At 39.0% G+C, this 21781-nt stretch overlaps 1 protein-coding gene across 3 annotated transcripts in view; it reads right to left on the bottom strand.

The window, feature by feature from the left end:
* Positions 1-21781, bottom strand: part of HIKESHI (heat shock protein nuclear import factor hikeshi) — a 46249-nt gene that overhangs the window by 8942 nt on the left and 15526 nt on the right. For all 3 annotated transcript variants that reach the window (XM_051821647.3, XM_002708654.6, XM_089332347.1), the window contains exon 3: positions 4647-4798. In XM_051821647.3, the coding sequence (XP_051677607.1) occupies positions 4647-4798 (152 nt within the window). The remainder of the gene's footprint in view (positions 1-4646; positions 4799-21781) is intronic.

Here is a 21781-nt window from a genome sequence, read left to right as displayed (position 1 = left end):
ATACTGTCACAGGCAAACAGATCTTGTGAAAAATTCCAGAGGCACAGTCAATCAAAGCCAAAATAGACAAATGGGATTACATCAAATTGAAAAGCTTCTCACTGCAAAAGTAACACTCAGCAAGGTGAAGAGGCAGTGTGGGAGATATGATTTGCAAGAAATGCAATTGATAAAGGATTAATAACCAAAATATATAAAGAGATCAAGAAACTCAACAACAACAAAACAAACAACCCAGTTAAGAAATGGGCAAAGGACTTAAACGTTTAAAGGCATTTTTCAAAAGAGGAAATCCAAATGGCCAATATACACATAAAAAAGGCTCAAGATTATTAGCCACCAGGGAAATGCAAATCAAAACTGCAATGAGGTTTCATATAGAAATCAACAAACAAATGCTGGCAAGAGTGTGGGGAAAATGGTGCCCTAATCCTCTGTTGGTGAGAATGTAACTAGTATAACCACTGTGGTAGACAGTATGGAGATACCTCAAAAATCTGAATACAGACCTACCATATGACCCAGCCATCCCACTCCTGGGAATTCACCCAAGGGAAATGATAACAGCATATGAAAGAGTTATCTGTATGCCCATGTTTACTGCAGCTGAATAATGTCCATTAATGTCCATTAATTGAAGACTAAAGAAATTATGATATTATGCACACCATGGAATACTAACCAGAGGTAAAAAAAAAAAAAAATCCTGTCTTTCATAGCAAGATGGTCACAACTGGAAACCATTATACTTAGTGAAATAAGCCAGTCCAAAAAGACAAATACCATATGTTCTCCCTGATCTTTGGTAACTAATAGAGTTCCTAAAGTTCCTGATCTATAGAAGTGAAATTGACACTTTGAGATGCAATGACTTTGAACAGCCTTTGTCTTCACTGTTGAGGAACAACTTTTTTTTTTTCTTTCATACTATTTGTTGATATAATTTGTTGATTAACTCTCGGTATTGAGTTAATCATATGTGTATAAAGTTAACTGAAAATAGATCTTAGTAAAAAATAAGAATGGGAATAGGAGAGTGAGCAGGAAAAGGGGTAGTAGTGTGGGAGTGGTGAAAAGAATCACTATGTTCCTAAAGTTGTACTTATGAAATGCATGAATTTGTATTCCTTAAATAAAAGGTGTCTGGGGAAAAATATATTTCATAATAAAGCATCTAATAAAAACACATATACTTTAGCCTTGCTGCATCTACCAAGAGAATGAAAACTTTATCAGCAATCACACTGTCCATATTCCAGAATAGGAACAGCACAGTTTTTTGTTGTTGTTGTTGTTTTTGACAGGCAGAGTTAGACAGTGAGAAAGAGACGAGAGAAAGGTCTTCCTTCCGTTGGTTCACCTCCCAAATGGCTGCTACGCCCAGTGCGCTGCACTGATCTGAAGCCAGGAGCCAGGTGCTTCCTCCTGATTTCCCATGTGGGTGCAGGGCCCAAGGACTTGGGCCATCCTCCACTGCACTCCCGGGCCACAGCAGAGAGCTGGACTGGAAGAGGAGCAACCGGAACAGAACTGGTGCCCCCACCAGGACAAGAACCTGGGGTGCCGGCGCCGCAGGCAGAGGATTAGCCAAGTGAGCCGCAGCGCCGGCCAAGTAGCACAGTTATTGTGAAGGGTCTCAGAGAAACTTTCTGGAGGAACTTCAATGACAACAATGTAGAATTCAGCCTCCTCGGGAAAAAAAAAAGTCATCACTCCAAGTTCACAAATGGTGTGGAATAAAAAGGAATTGGCAACAATTTGCACTATCTGTAATGATGTACAGACTATGATGAAGGCGGTTACACTAGGCTTCCATTACAAGATGAAGTCTGTGTGTGTGTTCACTTCCCCATCAACGTTGCTATTCAGGAGAATGGGTCTCTTGTTGAAATCTGAAATTTCTAGGGTGAAAAGTTATGTCCGAAGGATTTGCATGAAACCAGGTATTGCTTGTTTAGAATCTCAAGCCCAGCCGGCAGCGCGGCTCACAAGGCTAATCCTCCACCTGCGGTGCCGGTACCCAGGGTTCTAGTCCCGGTTGGGGCACTGGGTTCTAGTCCCGGTTGGTACTCTTCCAGTCTAGCTCTCTGCTGTGGCCTGGGAAGGGTCCCTGCATCCGCATGGGAGACCAGGAGGAAGCACCTGGCTCCTGGCTTTGGATCAGTGCGGTGCACTGGCCGTAGCAGCCATTTGGGGGGTGAACCAACAGAAGGAAGACTCTTCTCTCTAACTCTGCCTGTCAAAAAAAAAAAAAAAAAATCTCAAGCCCACAAACATGACTTAGTCTTTGAAGGAAATGACAGTGAACTTGTTTCAAATTCAAATAAGAAAACTTTCTGGATGGTATCAGGCAATAAGAGTTTAAAAAAAGATAACAGAAAACTTTTGGATGGTATCTTTGTCTCTGAACAAGAAAAAGTTCAGAAGGTTGATGAAGAAGATCTAAAAGTCGTCTGGCTACAGAAACAAGAACCCAGATTATAATTTGTGGTATTTTAATAATGCAATGAAAGATCTATTGATTTAAAAAAATGCTTTACCAAAAAGTTCAATTCATAACACACACATACACACACACATATATAAAATGTATATAAACACATACACACACAGACTAAAAATAAAAAGTCTTCTTCCCCTTTTCCAGGGATAATTTAACACTGGGGTATACTTTCCACAAAATTCTGTCTCTATGGAGTATTGTTTTACAGTTTGTTTTCAATACAGTTTATTTTAAAAATTACCAGAAAAACATCTGCGAGATCTGACTCTGTCTCTTAATCCATTCCCAAGAGATCATGTGACAAATTCGCCTGTAAATTCATGACCACAACTTTCAAAAGCATGCTTCTGGTGCTATTCAGCATTTTCATTCCTGACTACCAGCTTGGTAGTTCACCCTCTTCCTCTCCTTGATGACTTACGGTGCTTTTTCTTTAGATTTAAAATACCTCTTTCCCCTTCCATCTTAACTAATGATCTTCCATTCTAGTTCACTGAGCAAAGAGAAGGAATCAAGAGAGGACCTACACAGATTTCTCATCACCCCATCTATCAACCTCCTATACCTGTATCAACATACCATCATCCCATCTAAAGTGAACCTCTCCATATGTGTTCCTGATCTCTACTCAAATATGCTGCTTTGGCAATTCTCCTTGCTCTTCTGCATCATCAAAAATTTCCCTCTTAATTATGCTAAGTGAAATAAACTAAGCAAAGAAAAATACTGAATGACCTCATTTACATGTGCAATAAAAAGAAGTGGAACTCAGAGCTGGCAGTGTGGTATAGCAGGTTTAAGCTTCCACCTGCAATGCCAGTATCCCATATGGGTGATGGTTTGAGACCAGCTTGCTCCACTTCTGATCCAGCACCCTGCTAATGTGCCTGGGTAAGGCAGCAGCAGATGATGCAAGCACTTGGGTCCCTGTACCTACAAGCAGGGGAAGAAGGGCTGGCCTCTGGTTTTGGCATGGCCCAGCCCCAGCTGTTGCAGCCATCTGGGGAGTGAACCAGGCAGGTGGAAGATCTGTCTCAGTGTGTGTGCCTCTCCTCCTCTCTCTTTAACTCTGCCTTTCAAATAAAAAACAACTAAGGTTGGCGCCGCGGCTCAGTAGGCTAATCCTCTGCCTGCGGCGCCGGCACACCAGGTTTTAGTCCTAGTTGGGGCGCGGGATTCTGTCCTGGTTGCCCCTCTTCCAGGCCAGCTCTCTGCTGTGGCCAGGGAGTGCAGTGGAGGATGGCCCAAGTGCTTGGGCCCTGCACCCCATGGGAGACCAGGAGAAGCACCTGGCTCTAGGGCTTCGGATCAGCATGGTGCGCCAGCCGCAGCGGCCATTGAGGGGTGAACCAACAGAAAAGGAAGACCTTTCTCTCTGTCCACTCTGTTAAAAAAAAAAAAAAAAAAAAAAAAAAGCTAAATATATAAATAATTCTTTAGGAAAAAAAAGTGGCACTCACAGAAGCAGAGAACAGAATGGTAGTTGCCCGGGATTAGGGAGTAGAAAGGAGGGAAGTGAATAGATGTTAGTCAAAGGGAACAAGGTTTCAATTAGAAGAAATGAGTAAAATTTTGGAGATCTATTGTACAGTACAGCGACTACAGTTAATAAGTAATTTATTGTACATTTAAAATCTACTAAGAGATTAGGTATAAAATGTCCCCACCACAAAAAAAAAATATGGTGAGGTGACAGATATTAGTACAATATACTTGTACCACAATGTCAACATATCAAAATAGTATTTTTGTATACCATAAAGCACACAATTCTTAAAATTTATTCATTTCAGAGACAGGAATAGAGAGAAATCTTTATCCACTGGCTCAGTCCCCAAATGCCTACCACAGCTGGGACTGGCCAGACCACGCTGGTAGTCAGGAACCTAATCATCTCCCAGATGGGAAGGAGGGACCCAATCATCTGAGCTACTACTGTCTCCCAGGGTGGACATCAGCAGGGAGCTGAAATTCAGAGTGGAGCTGGGACTCAAAACAAGGCACTTGACATGGGATGCAGGGATCTCAGGACGCATCTTACCACTATACCAAATGGTGCTCACCCCAATATATACAATTTTGTCAATTACACTTTCATTCAGTGGGCTGAGAGGAGACAAAAATGAAATGTGTATTATATTACCTGAGTGAATGAGTCAACTGAGGATACAGCAGCATTGCCTACTGGAGTCTGCTGAGCCAAACTGTCCAACAGTTCCACTGAAATTCCAATCTGAGCAACAGACGGAGTCCGGACAATATTCATGGTTCCAAAGGGGTGCTGGCTTCCTTCTCCTGAAAGAAATTAGTCCATGCCATATTTTAACTTGCATTCTTATAAATTCCTTCCTAAATATGTGAAGAATTTCTGATCTACACACTCACACATACACTAAGAAGTTTTAGTATGTGCAACTTTTCAGATAAATGCAAAAGTTCTCAGCATGTTAAAAAAAGAACTAGGTTTTACTTTCTTAAAATTTATTAAAAATGACCTACAGCTAGCTACAGTCAGCAACAGAATGAGAATTACATAAGACTCTACAGCTAACTCTGAAGGATGCTTTAAGATCTTCAGAATTAGCTTTAACATTCTGATTACTAAAGGAAGATCATTAAATTCCCATGATTACCGTAAGTAACATGGCATATTTTACTGTCAATGAGCTTTCAACACCTGATAATCCATTATCAAACAGGCAACAAAGAAATCTGAGATTGGGGATGGGTATAGACTAGTGGTTAATACGCATATGCCCAATATCAGAACATATAGGCTCAATACCCACTTCTAGCTCCTAACTTCAACTTCCTGTTAATTCAGACCTTGGGAGGAAGTAATAATGGCTCAACTAATTGTGTTCCTGCCACCCACTTGGAAGACCTGGACTGTGTTCCTGGCATTTAGCTTCAGCCCACAGATCTCCCTTTGCAAGCCTTTGTGGAGCAGACTAGTTGACAGAGGAGCTCTTTCTCTACCTTTCAAATTAAAAAATAATAAAAATTTTAAAAATAAGTTCACAGCATATTCATGAAAAAATTTAATAACTTTTACCTTTTATACAAAAGTATATTAAGCACAGACCTAGGCTACCACTAAATTATACATGGGAAATTATACATGGGAAATACAGGTCAGTTTTACTAATTCACAGAGACATAATAAGACTGATGATGGAAAAAAATTATGATGAATAGATTTTTGTGTTATCTGTTCTGATAATAAAATATTTAATCAAATACCAATAAACAAAACTCTGGGACAATACAGATTTCTACTAACAACATTCACTGCAAGTATCAAAACATTTTTAAAATTTTGAAGTATATTAACAAAAACAAATGTTTTTGCTATGCCTTAAAAATATACATATAGGGGCCAGCAGTGTGGCATAACGGGTAAAGCTGTCACCTGCAGTGCCAGCATCCCATATGGGTGCCAGTTCAAGTCCCAGCTGCTCCACTTCCAATCCAGCTCTCTGCTACGGCCTGGGAAAGCAGTAGAAGATGGCCCAAGTCCTTGGGCCCCTGCACACGCATGGGAGACCTGGAAGAAGCTCCTGGCTTCTGGCTTCGGACTGGCGTGGCTCCAGCCATCATGGCCAACTGGGGAGTGAACCAGTGGATGGAAGACCTCTATCTCTGCCTCTCCTTCTCTCTCTGTGTAACTCTTTCAAATAAATAAATCCTTAAAAAAAATACACAGATAGGGACAACACTGAGGGTCTGGTGGCCCTACTTCCCATCCAGCTTCAGATTAATGCATCTTAGAAGTCAGCAGCGGATGGCAGCCCAAGTGCTTGGGCCTCTGCCACCGACGTGGGAAAGCAGGTTGGAGTTCCTGGCTCAGCCCTGGCTGTAGCAGCCATTCGTGGAGTGAAACAGAAGGAAGGTCTCTCTCCCTTTCTATCTGACACTCTTTCATATAAGTAAATGAATCTAAAAAAGCTTTTTTTAAACAAACTTATACATATCCCTTATTAAACAATTTAGCTTTCAATATTTTAAAATTATTTTAATCTCCACATTTTTCCACTTTCCTTCTGATACTCCTAATTTAATATTTTGTATGATTTCAATCATTTTAAATATAGACACTCATTTATATACAGTCTCTTTAGGAAAACATTCCACAATTATTTGGGAACAATATGTATTCTATAACTACTGAGTGAAATGTTCTGTATACATCTGCTAGATCTAGTTGCTTAAGTACTGTTCAAACCTGCTATTTCCTTGATGATATTGTATCTAGTCAGTCTATCCATTTATTGAAAATAGAGAATTGGAACTCTGCATTTCTCCCCACCAATTCTGTCAGTTCGTGTGTCACATATTTTAAGGTTCTGCTGTTAGGCACAAAAATGTGTGTAAGTTATCTTTCTTGACAGATTGATCTTTTGATCATCATATAATGCCCATCTTGGACTCTTAATTTTTGCCTTTAGTCTATTTTGGTTGGCTTTAATATAGCCACTGTTAAGACTAGCCACTCCATTTCTCTCTTGATTACTTTCATACACACAAAATATATATATATACACATATATATACACATATATAAATACATATCTGTGAATCTTGTAAGAGCATATAGTTGGATCATATTTTTAATATATCCTGTCAATCAATGCACTGTAAATGGAGTTTAATTTTTCTGTTAAATAGACATTTGCTAGTAAACCATTTAAATGCCTTGTCATTTCTTTTCATTATTTATTCATTAAAAGATTTATTTATTTATTTGAAAGTCAGAGTTACACAGAGAGAGGAGAGGCAGAGAGAGAGAGAGGAGAGGAGAGGAGAGGAGAGAAAGAGGTCTTCCATCCGCTGGTTCACTCCCCAATAGGCCACAACGGTCAGAGCTGTGCCAATCCAAAGCCAGGAGCTTCTTCCGAGTTTCTCAAGCGTGTGCAGAAGCCCAAGGACTTGGGCCATCTTCCATTGCTTTCCCAGGCCATAGCAGAGAGCTGGATCCAAAGCAGAGCAGCCAGGACTCAAACCGGCGCCCAAATGGGATGCCGGCACTGCAGGTGGGGGGCTTTACCCAATATGCCATAGCACTGGCCCCTCATTATTTATTATTTTGCTAGTATTGCACTGAGAATAACATTTAACAATTTATACAAGTCCAGTTTGAACCAATACCTAATTTCAATGGTATACAAAAACTCTGTTCTTACATAATTTCTCCCTGTTAGTCACAAATTTCATCTTTACACACTGTACCCATCCATATAGATTTAAAATGTCTTATTAAACTTTTAGGATGGAATAAAAGAAGCTACAAACAAAATGTATATTAAAATATTAACATTTATATTTACTAATATATTTATCACTGTGGTATTATTTCTTCATATGATTTTAATTACTCTCTTTTATTCTCTCATTTCAATCTGAAGGACTCCCTTTAGCATTTCCTACAGGGCAGATCTGCCAGTTTTTGTCTATCTGGGAGTGTTTTAATTTCTGAAAAATAGTTTTATTGGATATGGAAGTCTTGGTTCAGAGGTTTTTTTTTTTTCAGAACTTTGAATATACTTAGATTTCTAGGCTCTATAATCTCTGAGGACAAAATAACTACAAAATTATCCTTTTATGCCATGTGTTACTTCTCTTGATGCTTTTAAGATTCTCTCTTTAGTGATCTGATTATATCCTGATGTGAAGTTTATCCTACTTGGAATATGTAGAACTTCTTAAATATGCAGATTAATGAGTTTTTTACATTAAATTTGGGGAGTTTCTAGGCATTGGTTTTTTAAATGTCTTATACTTGTTTGGGCTGCTGTAATAAAATACCAAAAAATGGGTGGTTTATTAACACTAGAAATTTATTTCTCAGTTTGGAGGCTTTGAAGTCCAAGATCATGACACTGGCAGATTTGGTGTCTGATGAAGATTTATGTTCTGGTTCACAGACAGCACCCTCTTGCTGTATCCAAGAGCAAGGGATATCATGCTTTTATGAAAAGGCACTAATCTCATTTACAAGTGCTCTTCCCCATGACTAGTCATTAAAGCTGCATCTACTAACATAAAAATTTTAGGGAGGTACAAATATTCAAGCCACAGAGAATATTCTTTACCCCTCTTCTCTTGGTCCTCTCTATGACTTTATACTGTGTATGCTGTATCTGTGTATGATGTACGCTGTGTATGATGGTGTCTCTCAGGTCTCTGTGTTCTGTTCATTTTTCTTCATTCTTTTTTCCTCCCAAATGATATTTCAATTAAGTTATATTCGAGTTCACTAGTTATTCTGCCTCATTGGATCTGACAGTTAAACCCACTAGTTAACAACCTTTCATTTCAGTTACTACATTTTCCATATCCAGAAGGTTTTCTTCTATTTAATAACTTCTATATTGATATTCTCTATTTGACTATATATCATTCTTTTGGTTTCCTTTAGCTCTTTGAGCATATTTAAAAGTTTACTTAACATTTTTGTTTAGTAAGTCTAATGTTTGTGGCTCCTTGGGGATAGTTTAAATACTTCTGCGTATGGGCCTTACTTGGTTTCTCTCTGTCTCGTTTTTTATAGAAAACTGGAGATTTTGAATTTTATAATGTGGAAACTATAGAAATCAAAAGGTTCCTGCTTCTCAGTTTTTGTTAATGGCCTTTTTGTAGTTGTTTCCTTAATGACTTTTCTGAATTAATTCTGTAAAATTCGTTCTTTGCTATGTGGGCCACTGAAAACTCTGTTCTATGAGTTTAGCGATCAGTTAGTAATTGAAGAAAGCACCACATCAGCAACCAGAAGTCTCCCAGACTTTGCAGATGGGCTTTCTGGGTTGGGACATGTCTTCAACACTCAGCCATCATAGCTTTCCCTCCTTCCTGTATAGAGCATTAAAGTTAAACACAGGGGAGTGCTTAGGACATTCCTAGGCCTCTCCTTAATAAGCATGTGCAGATCTCTGGTGCATATGCTTTTCCAGAATCCCAGAAATAGGTCAGAAAACTCAAAGCCCTTATTCCTCAAAGTATGTCACCTCCAGACTTCCCTTGCAAGTTCTCTAGTTAGTCTATTGTTTTCTCCCCAACAGTTGTCCTTTGCCTCAATCAACAGTGATTAGTAGTATCAGGGTACTTCAAAAAGTTTATGGAAAAATGAAACTAATTTAGGTACCAAATTTTTTTTAAATCCATGCATACTTTTTTATTAAATGCATTTTCCCAGAACTTTCAAAAGATTCCTTATGTGCATGGATTTAAAAAATGTTTTGCACCAAAATAAAAATATTTTTAATTCCACTTTCCAGAATCTTTTTGATGTACCTTAGTATGTTTCTAAGTAATTTCTGAAAATACCCCCAAGGAAGTCACTTCAACATTGAGAGTTCCTAAGATAAAGGCAATCTTTTTACTAGTCTTCTGGGTAGTCACAAGATAGTTAATTACAATTCTTTGTGAATGAGGTACCCTGCACAAGTACCAACAATGGAGACAGTTAATTTCCAGATTACCACTGAACTCAGGAGCAGGGGGATAGAACCAAGGTAAGTTAAAATCCCACAAAGAGGGGTCGGCACTCTTTGTAATGTAGGTTAGGCCTCTGCCTTCAAGTACTGCATTCCATATGGATGAAGGTTCAAGTCCCGGCTGCTCCACTTCAATCCAGCCCCCTGCTAATGCACCTGGGAAAGCAGCAGAAGATGGCCAAAATGCTTGGGCCCCTGCGCCCACATGGGAGACCTGGATGAAGCTACTGGCTCCTGGCTTTGGCCTGCTCAGCCCCAGCTGTTGTGGCCATTTGGGGAGTGAACCAACAGATAGAAGATCTCTCTCTCCTTTTCTATTTCTGCCTTTCAAACAAACAAATAAATCTTTAAAAATGAATAAACAGAATACCACAAAGCTCACAGTTCTGTGATTTTTCTTCCTTAAACTTCTGCTCTGGCTATCACAAGTGTTTAGTTGGTTGACAGTTTTGACAGTTGATTTTGATAGGTTTTAAACATTTTGTTATTACTTTTATAAAGGGATACATTTTTAATTATTTATTCCACTATTCTATTTTCAACCTCGAATTTGCTAGTCCAGAAAATGCACTGCTATTTGCCTGACTGGGTCCAGTGATCTCAATTCATGGAAGAGTTTCAATTGTCTTCATTCTACTACCAAAGAAGTGATCTGCACATGTAGAAAGCCTTGTCATCACTGACTTGCATTTTTGTCATACACAGCTCTTAGCAGATGAGTTGAACCACTAACTAAAATTGGCTAAGGCCAATCCTAAGACATGGAATGAAGAAAACATTATGGGGCCAGAGCCATGGCGCACTAGGTTAATCCTCTGCCTGCAGCGCCGGCATCCCATATGGGCTCTGGTTCTAGTCCCGGTTGCTCCTCTTCTGTCCAGCTCTCTGCTATGGCCTGGGAAAGTAGTGGAGGATGGCCCAGGTGCTTGTGCCCCTGCAACCATGGGAGACCAGGAGAAGGCTCCTGGTTCCTGGCTTCGGAACCAACAGAGGGAAGACCTTTCTCTCTCTCTCATTGTCTGTAACTCTATCTGTCAAATAAATAAATAAAATCTTTAAAAAAAAAAAAAGAAAATATTACGACATTTTCTTCATTTAAAAGTTCTCTGCTGGGGCCGGTGCTGTGGTGTAACAGGTAAAACCATTGCCTTCAGTGCTGGCATCCCATATGGGCGCCGGTTCAAGTCCCAGCTGCTCCACTTCCAATCCAGCTCTCTGCTATGGCCTAGGAAAGCAGTAGAAGATGACCCAAGTCCTTGGGCCCCTGCACCCACATGGGAGACCCAGAAGAAGCTCCTGGCTCCTGGCTTCAGATCAGCGCAGCTCCGGCCGTTGCGGCTAATTGGGGAGTGAACCAGCGGATGAAAGATTTCTCCCTCCCTCCCTCCCTCTCTCCCTCTCTCCTTCTCTGTGTAACTCTTTCAAGTAATTAAATTTAAAAAAAAAAAAAAATGTTCTCTGTTATCACAACAACCTAAGGGGAAAATTTAAAAAGACTCAAGGTCTTCAGCAACCTTTAATCTACATATTCAAATATATCCATTATATAACTAAATCATTCCCCTAGTCTTCTCAAATTGACCTGACAGTTTTTTATACCATCCTAATACAAAGGTTATTTCTTATAAACTACAAAATAAAACAGGAAGAAATATTAGATTTACAATAAATATTTAATTTTGGATATGTAAAAAAGGAAAACACGATCAGTTTCATTTAGTGTCATCAAAACAAAAACAGTAGAATAAGTAAACATCTGACATGGTCTTAAAAATACATTAGATCAAGTTCTCAACAACATTCTACTGGCACATACAGTAAAAGATTTTTAAAGACTGTTTCTCAAAGTACCTCTCCTACTTGTAAATCAGCATAACTCAGAGAAAGAAAACCTACCTGAAGAGGCTAGTTCTGGATTTTTAGTACCCAAGAAAAAGCTGTCCTTACCATTTGTTATCTGATTTTAATGGAACCGTAGGTAGGTAGGTAGGTAGGTAGGGAACCTGAGACATAGACAGACAGTTGACACAGAATGTTCAGACTAAAGATAGTAGAAAATAAATTTTAAAAAATTATTTGGATGGATAGGGAGAGTGAGCATATGTACTCTTATCTGCTGGTTTACTTCCCAGATGCCTGTAACAGTCAGGATTGTGTCAGGCCTATACTGGGAGATGGGAAGTCAATTCAGGTCCCCCACATGGCTGGGATCCAACTACTTGAGCCACACCTGCTGCCTTCTAGTGTGTGAACTGGCAAGAAGCTAGAATTTGGAATGTACTTAGGTCTTGAACCCAGGCATTCTGACACGAGATGTAGTTATCCTAACTGGTGTTTTAACAACTACACCAAACATCTGCCCTGAAAACAACTTATTAGACTTTTTTAAAAGCATCTAACTACAGCAAACACAGTCATTTCACATTTAACTGTTTTTAAATTATATGACTTTGCCAAAACAGGCTATGTCCTCTGAATACAACTGCTCATCAACAATCATCGATGAACATGGAACGTATCCAACTCATAAGCCTTTTACAATCACTAAAAGACTCTGGTCTATGGTTACTTCTCATGCTTTTCTGGTATATGCATTATCAAAATGTAATAGAAAGTTCAAAACCTTTAATGGGTCATAATTTACTGAAAGATGGTCATCATCTCCGATCCATAACTTGCAAAATATTCTTATGCTTAGATTAACAAACATTTAGAATTATCAATATTTCTATACTTAACTCCCTTTAATCATCTTTGTATACACACCCACTTTCAATATTTGTCCTTTTACAAACCATACTCAGTAAAATTTGGAACACAAATTTAAAAGATAAAGAATACCAGCAAACATCCTTTTATATGTCCAAAATGTCACAAAATACTGTGGGATAAATTCTTTTTTTTTTTTTTTTAAGATTTATTTATTTATTTGAAAGTTAGAGTTACACAGAGATAGGAGAGACAGAGAGAGAAAGAGAAAAAGGGAGGAGGGAGTCTTCCATCTGCTGGTTCACTCCCCAAATGGCTGCAATGGCTGGAGCTACACCGATCTGAAGCCAGGAGCCAGGAGCTCCTCCCAGGTCTCCCACATGGGTGCAGGGGCCCAAAGACTAGGGTCATCTTCCACTGTTTTCCAGGGCATAGAACAGAGCTGGATCGGAAGCGGAGCAGCCGAGACACGAACCGACGCCCATATGGGATGTTGGCACCACAGGCGGCAGCTTTACCTACAACACCAGAGCGCCAGCCCTAAATTCCTTCTCTTATATAAGTAGAATATCATATTTTCTTCCAGTTCTTGGAAATAATCAACAATTTAGTTGAGAAAATTCAGGTTATCATCATCTAAATATTCATAGTCTTGAGATTTTGCTTACATGATCAACTTCACCATCATCCCTATCTAGAATATATGTACCTCTTTGTATTGCTTGATTTGCCCAAAAATTATAAAACATCCTCCTATATCAATTATTTTCTTTGCCATTATAAACATGAAAAATATGAATTCCACATTGTGTTTAGCAGTAATTAAAAAAAGACCACTAAGATGGTACTCCAGTCTCCCTTTATTTTTCTTGAATGATGGCATAATCCTTTGAGTAATGTAATACGAAAATTATAGGTAAAGGACAGAGGTCCACAGGCCGAATGTGGCCCACACCAATTTGTGTATGACCTAGAATTGAAGAATCATTTTAAAGAGTTGTTCAGAAGGAGAATAACATACCACTGAGACATTTGTGGCCTATTAAAATATTTACTATCTGACTCTTCACAAAAAAGTCTGACATCCTCTGCTCTATGGTAATTTCACCATTATTATTATTTGTGCCCTTTTTATTTTTAGCACAGTTAAGTATAACTGATAATGCTGAAATAATTTCCTGGATAAAATATCAAAATGTTTCAACAGACAGGAAAAATAAGATCATTAATATCCCCAGATATATCTTAGAATTATAAAATGGTGGGGCCGGTGCTGTGGCCTAGCAGGTAAAGGCACCATCCACAGTGCCGGCATCCCATATGGGCACCGATTTGTGTCCCGGCTGCTCTACTTCCAATCCAGCTCTCTGCCATGGCCTGGGAAAGCAGTAGAAGACGGCCCACGTCCTTGGGCCCTGTACCCATGTGGGAAACCTGGAAGAAGATCTAGGATCCTGGCTTTGGATCGGCCCAGCTCCAGCCATTGCAGCCATTTGGGGAGTGAACCTGTGGATGGAAGACTTTCTCTCTCTGCCTCTGTCTCTCTGTAACTCTGCCTTTCAAATAATAAATCTTTATTTAAAAAATTATAAAATGGTTCAGTGGATTCATATGGTAATTATAGGATAAAATGAATTTTATTCTGTTAAAAATATAAGTACACGTTCTCTGTGTTCTTTGTAAGATTTCTAAAAAGAGCAAAACTCGTGAAATGTCAATCCTTTTAATAGATGTGCTCAAAATACAAAAAAAAAAAAAAAATCAACTGGTTAAGATAGTGTAGGTATGTGAGGCAGCAAAGGGATAAAGACCAGAAAAAACACATGAAAGTAACTTATTATGCAGTGTCACTGGAATGATGACATATGCCAAAAAGATATATAAAAACAGATTAATTTTGCCTGCTTAAGAGCATGCTTAGTATTAAATATAAAAATCAAAGATAGATTTCTAAAACCCCTTTGTTCCATTTCTATATGAACCTAACAACCCCGAAATTACATTTTTCAATAATGCATATTCTCAAAGTAATGTAACTCATCAAAATTCATCAGCAATAAATATCTTAAACCAGATAAAAATAACATCTGGGGCCGGCGCTGTGGCATAGTAGGTAAAGCCACCGCCTGCAGTGCTGGCATCCCATATGGGCACCAGTTCAAGTTCCGGCTGCTCCACTTCTGATCCAGCTCTCTGCTAGGGCCTGGGAAAGCAGCAGAGCATGGCCCAAGTCCTTGGGCCCCTGCACCTGCATGGTAGAACCAGAAGAAACTCCTAGTTTCTGACTGGTGCAGCCCCAGCCACTGCAGCCAATTGGGGAGTGAGCCAGCGGATGGAAGATTTTTTTCTCTATTCCCTCTTTTCTCTCTGTACTTTCAAATAAATCTTTAAAAATTTTTAAAAAATATTTAACATCTGACATTGCAATGTCTGAACTGTACTGAAAGAAGTATCTTAAGTCCATGATTGTTCTCTGTACAGCACAAAGTAAAAGACAAAAACAGTCCTTACATGGGTCTCAAGAATCTTACACTCTAATGGAGGCAGTTAACAGTCACTTAACTGTTCTGAATTGGATTCATTATCCCAGTGATTTCTAATATTCCTTCCTGTCCTGATATTCTATGATTTCATAAAAACACAACTAGGATTTATTAAGCACCAACCATGTGCCAGGTACTATTAGGCATTTCACATATATTATGTCTAATGCTTAACAGAAACACTTTTAATGTGGGTATTATTATGACCTCCTTTTTTACCTGAATTTTCCTACAAGGTAGTGTATCTTGGTTAATATTATAGATCCAATAACATGTATGACTAATATTCAAAACAGATTTAGTTCCAAAGTTGATGCTCATTCCAATTCATTGTCCTACCTGTTTAACATGAAATTCTATAGCTGAATCCATAATTGATTTTCATTCATTTCTTATTTTATAATCGAGCCACTCAAGAAAGCAAGTCAAGAAATGTCAGAAAGTAGGGGATTCCCATTCTGGTTCACTAGCTCTACTTCATAACAACAGACTAACAGTAGTATCTTAAGCTTTTACTGTCCTTTCTACCCCTTGATTTTTTTTAATTTATTTTATAACAAAACTAGAATTAATTTAACAGCTTCTTCCTGGCCACAGTGGATGAAATGAAACCATAAATGGCACACAAAGTGAAAGCTAAAAGTGATAACACTAAAACATGGTAGACAGCCCAAAAAGAACAGTTATAACAAATTTTAAATGTTGGTTTATAAAAATGCTTATTTTAGCACCTAAAAGGAAATCTGTAGAAGTGAAATTGACACTTTGAAAAGCAATGACTTGAACAGCCCTTGTCTTGACTGTCAAGGAACAGATTTTTCCTTTTTTAATAGAGAATGGGACTGGGAACAGGAGAAGGAGGAGAGGATGAGGTGGGAGTGCGAGTATGATGGGAGGAATCACTATATTCCTAAAGTTGTACTTATGAAATTTGTACTCATTTAAAAAATGGTTTCTTTGGGGAAAAAATGCTCATTTTAACATTCTTTAAAAGTTCTTTTGTGCTAAGCCTTTATTCATGCAGGTTTTTTTAATAATGTTACTGTCATGAAAGACAAAAGCTAAGCAATTATGATAGTTCAAAAGTAAAAGTATAAAATTAAATGCAATGTATGATCTTGATTAGATCCTAGATGGAAAGAGAATTGTGATAAAGGGCATTACTAGGACAATTAGCAAAACTTTACTGTAGACTGTATATGTTAGACAAGAGTATTATATTTATGTTAAATGTGCTGAATTTGATCATTAAACTAGTTATGTAACAAAGACTATTATTGCACTAGGGTATACGAGTATATAGTAATATGTTTAGGGATAAAAGGGCATGACGTCTGTAACTTATTCTCAAAAATATCAGGGGTCTGAGTTGTGGCACAGATGGTTAAGCCATTATCTGTGACAACGACATCCCACATGAGTAGCAGTTCAAATTCCAGCTGCTCTACTTCCAACCCAGCTCCCTCCCTGTTAATGTACCTAGTGCTTGGGCCCCTCCACAACTCATATGGGAGCCCCCAGTGGAGCTCCAGGCTACTAGCTTCAGCACAGCCCAGTCCTGGCTGTTGTGTACATCTGGAGAGTGAACCAGCAGATGAAAGATATCTTTCTCTCTCCTCCTCTCACTCTGCCTTTCAAATAAATAAACCTTTAAAAGAAAATTTCTCCAGAAAACGATAAATAAAATGTAGCAAAAACTGATGAATATGAGAAAGAATGTATAGAATTCTTTATACTATTCTTCTAATTCTCCTCTCATTTAAATTTTTTAAATACAGTTCACTTAAATCCCTAAAATAATTTTTAATTTCACTCCATCTCATAGAACATTGGCTAAAAAAATTAAGGTTAAAAAAAAAAATCAGGTGCCCAAGTTGCTCTAAAGGCATTAGCCTTTTCTCCTAACAAGGATATTCAATAAAACTATCACATTACTCATTCACATAAACATATACTCCCTCCTTCTTATGCAATTTGAGCAACTACTACTTATTCTTCTATTGTACAATCATATAAGGAAAGTGCTATAGAAACATTAAGAAATATTTGTAAAGCTCAACATGTTTTTATTGTATCTGACCTAATGTCCTACTCCCCCACCTGCTCTTCCAATCTTGGCCTCTTCTGTTTCCCATTCTCCATATAATTCTCCACTGCAGATGTCACTGGAATTCTCCCTGCCTGAGGCATTGAGCCATTTCCTCTTTGTCTCTTGCAACACTTTACAAATAGTTAACCTACAGAGAAAAGGAAGGTTTTGTATGAAAGACTATGTGGATGTGGTTTAAACAAACTCTTCATAGTATATGAACTCTACAAATATTATTTTTATAAACTTTTAAATGCACATAAACATGCATAAATACACATAAATTTTTTAGTTATTTATATTTGGTAAGAGAAAATACTTTCCCCTTCCAAATTCAGAAACAAATTTTTAAACTTTAATTTAAAAGGTACTATACTCATGTTTCTGATATATCCTAAACCAAAACTTAAAGTAACTATTACCTGGCAATCTCATTATTCATAGTGTTACAGGTGTTTAACAGATACTTAAGTTATTATCACAGGAAATCAGTGTTCTGTCGACCCTCTAACTGAATCCTGAAAGGACAATCACAATTTTCTTTTTCATCTACAATTTAATGATATTCCTAAAGCTACATACCAATTTCAGAACTTATTTTTTTAAGGAAAAAGAAATCAAGAAACACCAAAGTTTTCACATAAACTTAGAAAAAATATTTAGGTACATGTGGAAAACAGATTCCTAATTCTAATTACAGGTATCACTTGCATTAATGATATGGACACATTAGAGAAGCAGTTACAGTTAGTAAAAGGACTTCACTGAAAAAAGCAAAGATGAAGTTCAACGGGAAAATGCTTAGGACAACCTGGACCTGATTATCAAATATTTCTCTGGGTCACACTGAGTTTAAACAAAAGTGAATAAATAATTCTTTTTGCCTCTGCTACTCAACTCTGAAGGAAATGGAAATTAGAAACCCTAGGGAAACACATTCAGAATATCCATGAGTAATAGAACTTTTGGCTTCCTATTATCTGGTACTCTCACATGCTATCAAGAGTTGTGATGTTAAACTTTCGTATGAAGATAAAAACAGATAAACACCCTAATTCAAAATAAAGCACCAAAAATGTGACTCTGCCCTAAAATTTTTGTCATTCTGATATCAGAATATGGGGTGCCAATTATGATATCACTAAGTGCTTACTAATAAATTCCCAATATTAATAAGCCTATGTGGGTTCCTGCCTAATATTCAGAGAATTCTGAATACAGGCATAAATGAACAAGGCAGCATGATAAGTTTTTAAGCTTTTTATTGAGAGAAATACATAGGAGTAGGCCGGCGCCACGGCTCACTAGGCTAATCCTCTGCCTTACAGCACCGGCACACAGGGTTCTAGTCCCGGTCGGGGCGCGGGATTCTGTCCTGGTTGCCCCTCTTCCAGGCCAGCTCTCTGCTGTGGCCAGGGAGTGCAGTGGAGGATGGCCCAAGTGCTTGGGCCCTGCACCCCATGGGAGACCAGGAGAAGCACCTGGCTCCTGCCTTCAGATAGGCGCAGTGCGCTGGCCGCAGTGCACCGGCCGCGGCAGCCATTGGAGGGTGAACCAACGGCAAAGGAAGACCTTTCTCTCTCTCTCTCTCACTGTCCACTCTGCCTGTAAAAAAAATAAAATAAAATGCTTTAAAAAAAAAAAAAAGAAAGAAAGAAATACATAGGAGAGTGAAGGCCCTATCTAAGAAAGAAATCTGGATTCATACTGAGTACCAGGAGCCAGCCACATGGAGGAGCATGTAGACTAGGAAGCATGGAACAGGTGGCCCAAAGGCCATGCACCTTGGAGATGCAGGGCAGCAAGGGCCCACAATGGCAAAAGGTCAAGGGAAATAAAAAAGGGCTGGGCCCACCGTGTCCCAGGCCTTTAAACCACTTCCAAAGGAGAATAGTTAATTAGCTTGATTGGCCAGTGGGCACACAGGTGAGGTCAGGTAGGGCATAAGGTCACACAGGGGCATAGTGAAGGCATGGCCTTCCAGCTCACAAACCTAATCAATTTTATCCTATATGTCTGCCTACAACAATTCTATTCAAACTTTCATTAAGTGAACAAACAAGGAAACCTGGAGATCCTATAAAACTTATCAAATCTAGTTTCACAGCAAATCTATATTTGATGTGCATCTCATATTGTAGAAATCACTTAAAAACTAACGCAAAGGTACATGAGTCTACTTAAAAAATGTTCATGAACAATGAAATTAAAAGATAGTTTATTCTGGTGCAAAAATATTTTGAAATCCAACCAAATAACAGGTCTTCAAAATGTTCGTGAATTTCTCAACTCTGAAGTGCTAGTTAGCAAGTTTTGCCCAATATGATCAAACCTAAACCCCTAGGATCGAAACAGCACCTCAAAGATTAAAAAAGATCAACTCATTACATATCCACCTATTCTTTTCATGATATATCCAACTTTTAAATACTAAGTCTATTCTTTTATATATATAAATTAAGAAATTTGGGGCCAGTGCTTAACAGTAGGTTAAGTCTCTGCCTGCAATGCCAGCATCCCATATGGGCGCTGGCTTTAGTCCTGGCTGCTCCACTTCTGATCCAGCTCCCAGCTGCTAATGGCCTGGGAAAGCCGCAGAAGCTAGCCCAAATCCTTGGGCCCTTATACCCACGTGAAAGAAGCTCCTGGTTTCAGATCCAGTCCAGCTCTGGACATTGCAGCCATCTGGGAATTGAACTAGGGGATAGAAGACCTCTCTCTCTCTCTCTCTCTCCCCCCCATCTGTAACTCTCATGTAAATACAATCTTTTAAAAACTAAAAAAGAATTTTAACTCTTCAAACATTCAAAAGGTATTGTTCCAAACTTAGTAAAAAAAATCATCTATTTTAACAGATTTTACCATGTTTAATATTAATATTTTAAGCTTTTTCTCTAATAAAGCATTGTTTCACGATCACAAATACTGCCTTGAAAATCTGTTTTCGGGGCTGGTGCTGCAGCGCGGCAGGTTAAAGCCCTGGCCTGAAGCTCCGGCATCCCATATGGGTGCCGGTTCTAGTCCTGGCTGCTCCTCTTCTGATCCAGCTCTCTGCTATGGCCTGGGAATGCAGTGGAAGACGGTCCAGGTCCTTGGGCCCCTGAACCCCCGTGGAAGACCCAGAAGAAGCTCCAGGCTCCTGACTTCGGTGCAGCTCCAGCCGTTGTGGCCATCTGGGGAGTGAACTAGCGGAAGACCTCTCTGTCTCTCTCTCTCTCTCTGTAACTCTTTCAAATAAATAAAATAATTCTTAAAAAAATTTGTTTTCACAGATAAAACTATCAGTCACCATGTTATCATGTAAATAAGAAGCAATTATTTTTTAAAAATCAAAAGAATGCTGGGGCTGGTGCTGTGATGCCGGTTGGGGACCTGGCTGCTCCACTTCCAATCCAGCTCTCTGCTATGACCTGGAAAGGCAGTAGAAGATGGCCCAAGTCCTTGGGCCCCTGCACCCGTGTGGGGAGGCCCAAAAGAAGCACCTGGCTTCAGAACGGTGCAACTCCAGCTGTTGCAGCCAATTGGGGAGTAAACCAGCAGATGGAAGACCTCTCTCTCTCCCTCTGCCTCTCCTCTCTCTGTGTAACTCCTTCAAATAAAAAAAAAAATTCAGGGCCGGCACCGCGGCTCACTAGGCTAATCCTCCGCCTTGTGGCGCCGGCACACCGGGTTCTAGTCCCGGTCGGGGCGCGGGATTCTGTCCTGGTTGCCCCTCTTCCAGGCCAGCTCTCTGCTGTGGCCCGGGAGTGCAGTGGAGGATGGCCCAAGTCCTTGGGCCCTGCACCCCATGGGAGACCAGGAAAAGTACCTGGCTCCTGCCATCGGATCAGCGCAGTGCCCCGGCCGCGGCGGCCATTGGAGGGTGAACCAACGGCAAAGGAAGACCTTTCTCTCTGTCTCTCTCTCTCTCACTGTCCACTCTGCCTGTCAAAAAAAAAAATAAATAAATAAACCCATTTTACCATATTGGATCAGGAATTATTCTGGGGTTGGTTTTATATTTTTTATCCGCTCTGCAACAGAAAGTACATCTCAATGAAAATTTTTTATTCCAGTTTTGGTTATAGTAAATTAATTAACTCGTTTTTTTAATTGGCAGAAAAATTTTACATTTTTATGGGGTAGATGTGATTTTTCAAAACAAGTGAACACTGTGTACTGTTCAAATCAGGGTAAGTGTATCTGTTTCCTCACCATTTCTTTTATGGTTAAAATATTCACAATACTTCTAGCTTTCTCTAAATATATCAGTATATAACTGTTAAAGTCACCACTGTGCAACAGAATACCAGAATTTATTTCTCCTATTTAACTGTAACTTGGTAACTAACTACTATGTGATTCTTCCCCCACTCCTCCCTTCTGTATACCCTACCTAGCTTCTAGTAACGATTATCGTGCTACCAATTTCCAAGAAATCAACTTTTTTAAGATTCTACACGTG

Source organism: Oryctolagus cuniculus, chromosome 1, assembly GCF_051225735.1.
Source record: "Oryctolagus cuniculus isolate XC-2025 breed Fujian yellow rabbit chromosome 1, ASM5122573v1, whole genome shotgun sequence".
NCBI lineage: Eukaryota > Metazoa > Chordata > Mammalia > Lagomorpha > Leporidae > Oryctolagus > Oryctolagus cuniculus.
This window is presented reverse-complemented; position numbering and strand designations above follow the sequence as displayed.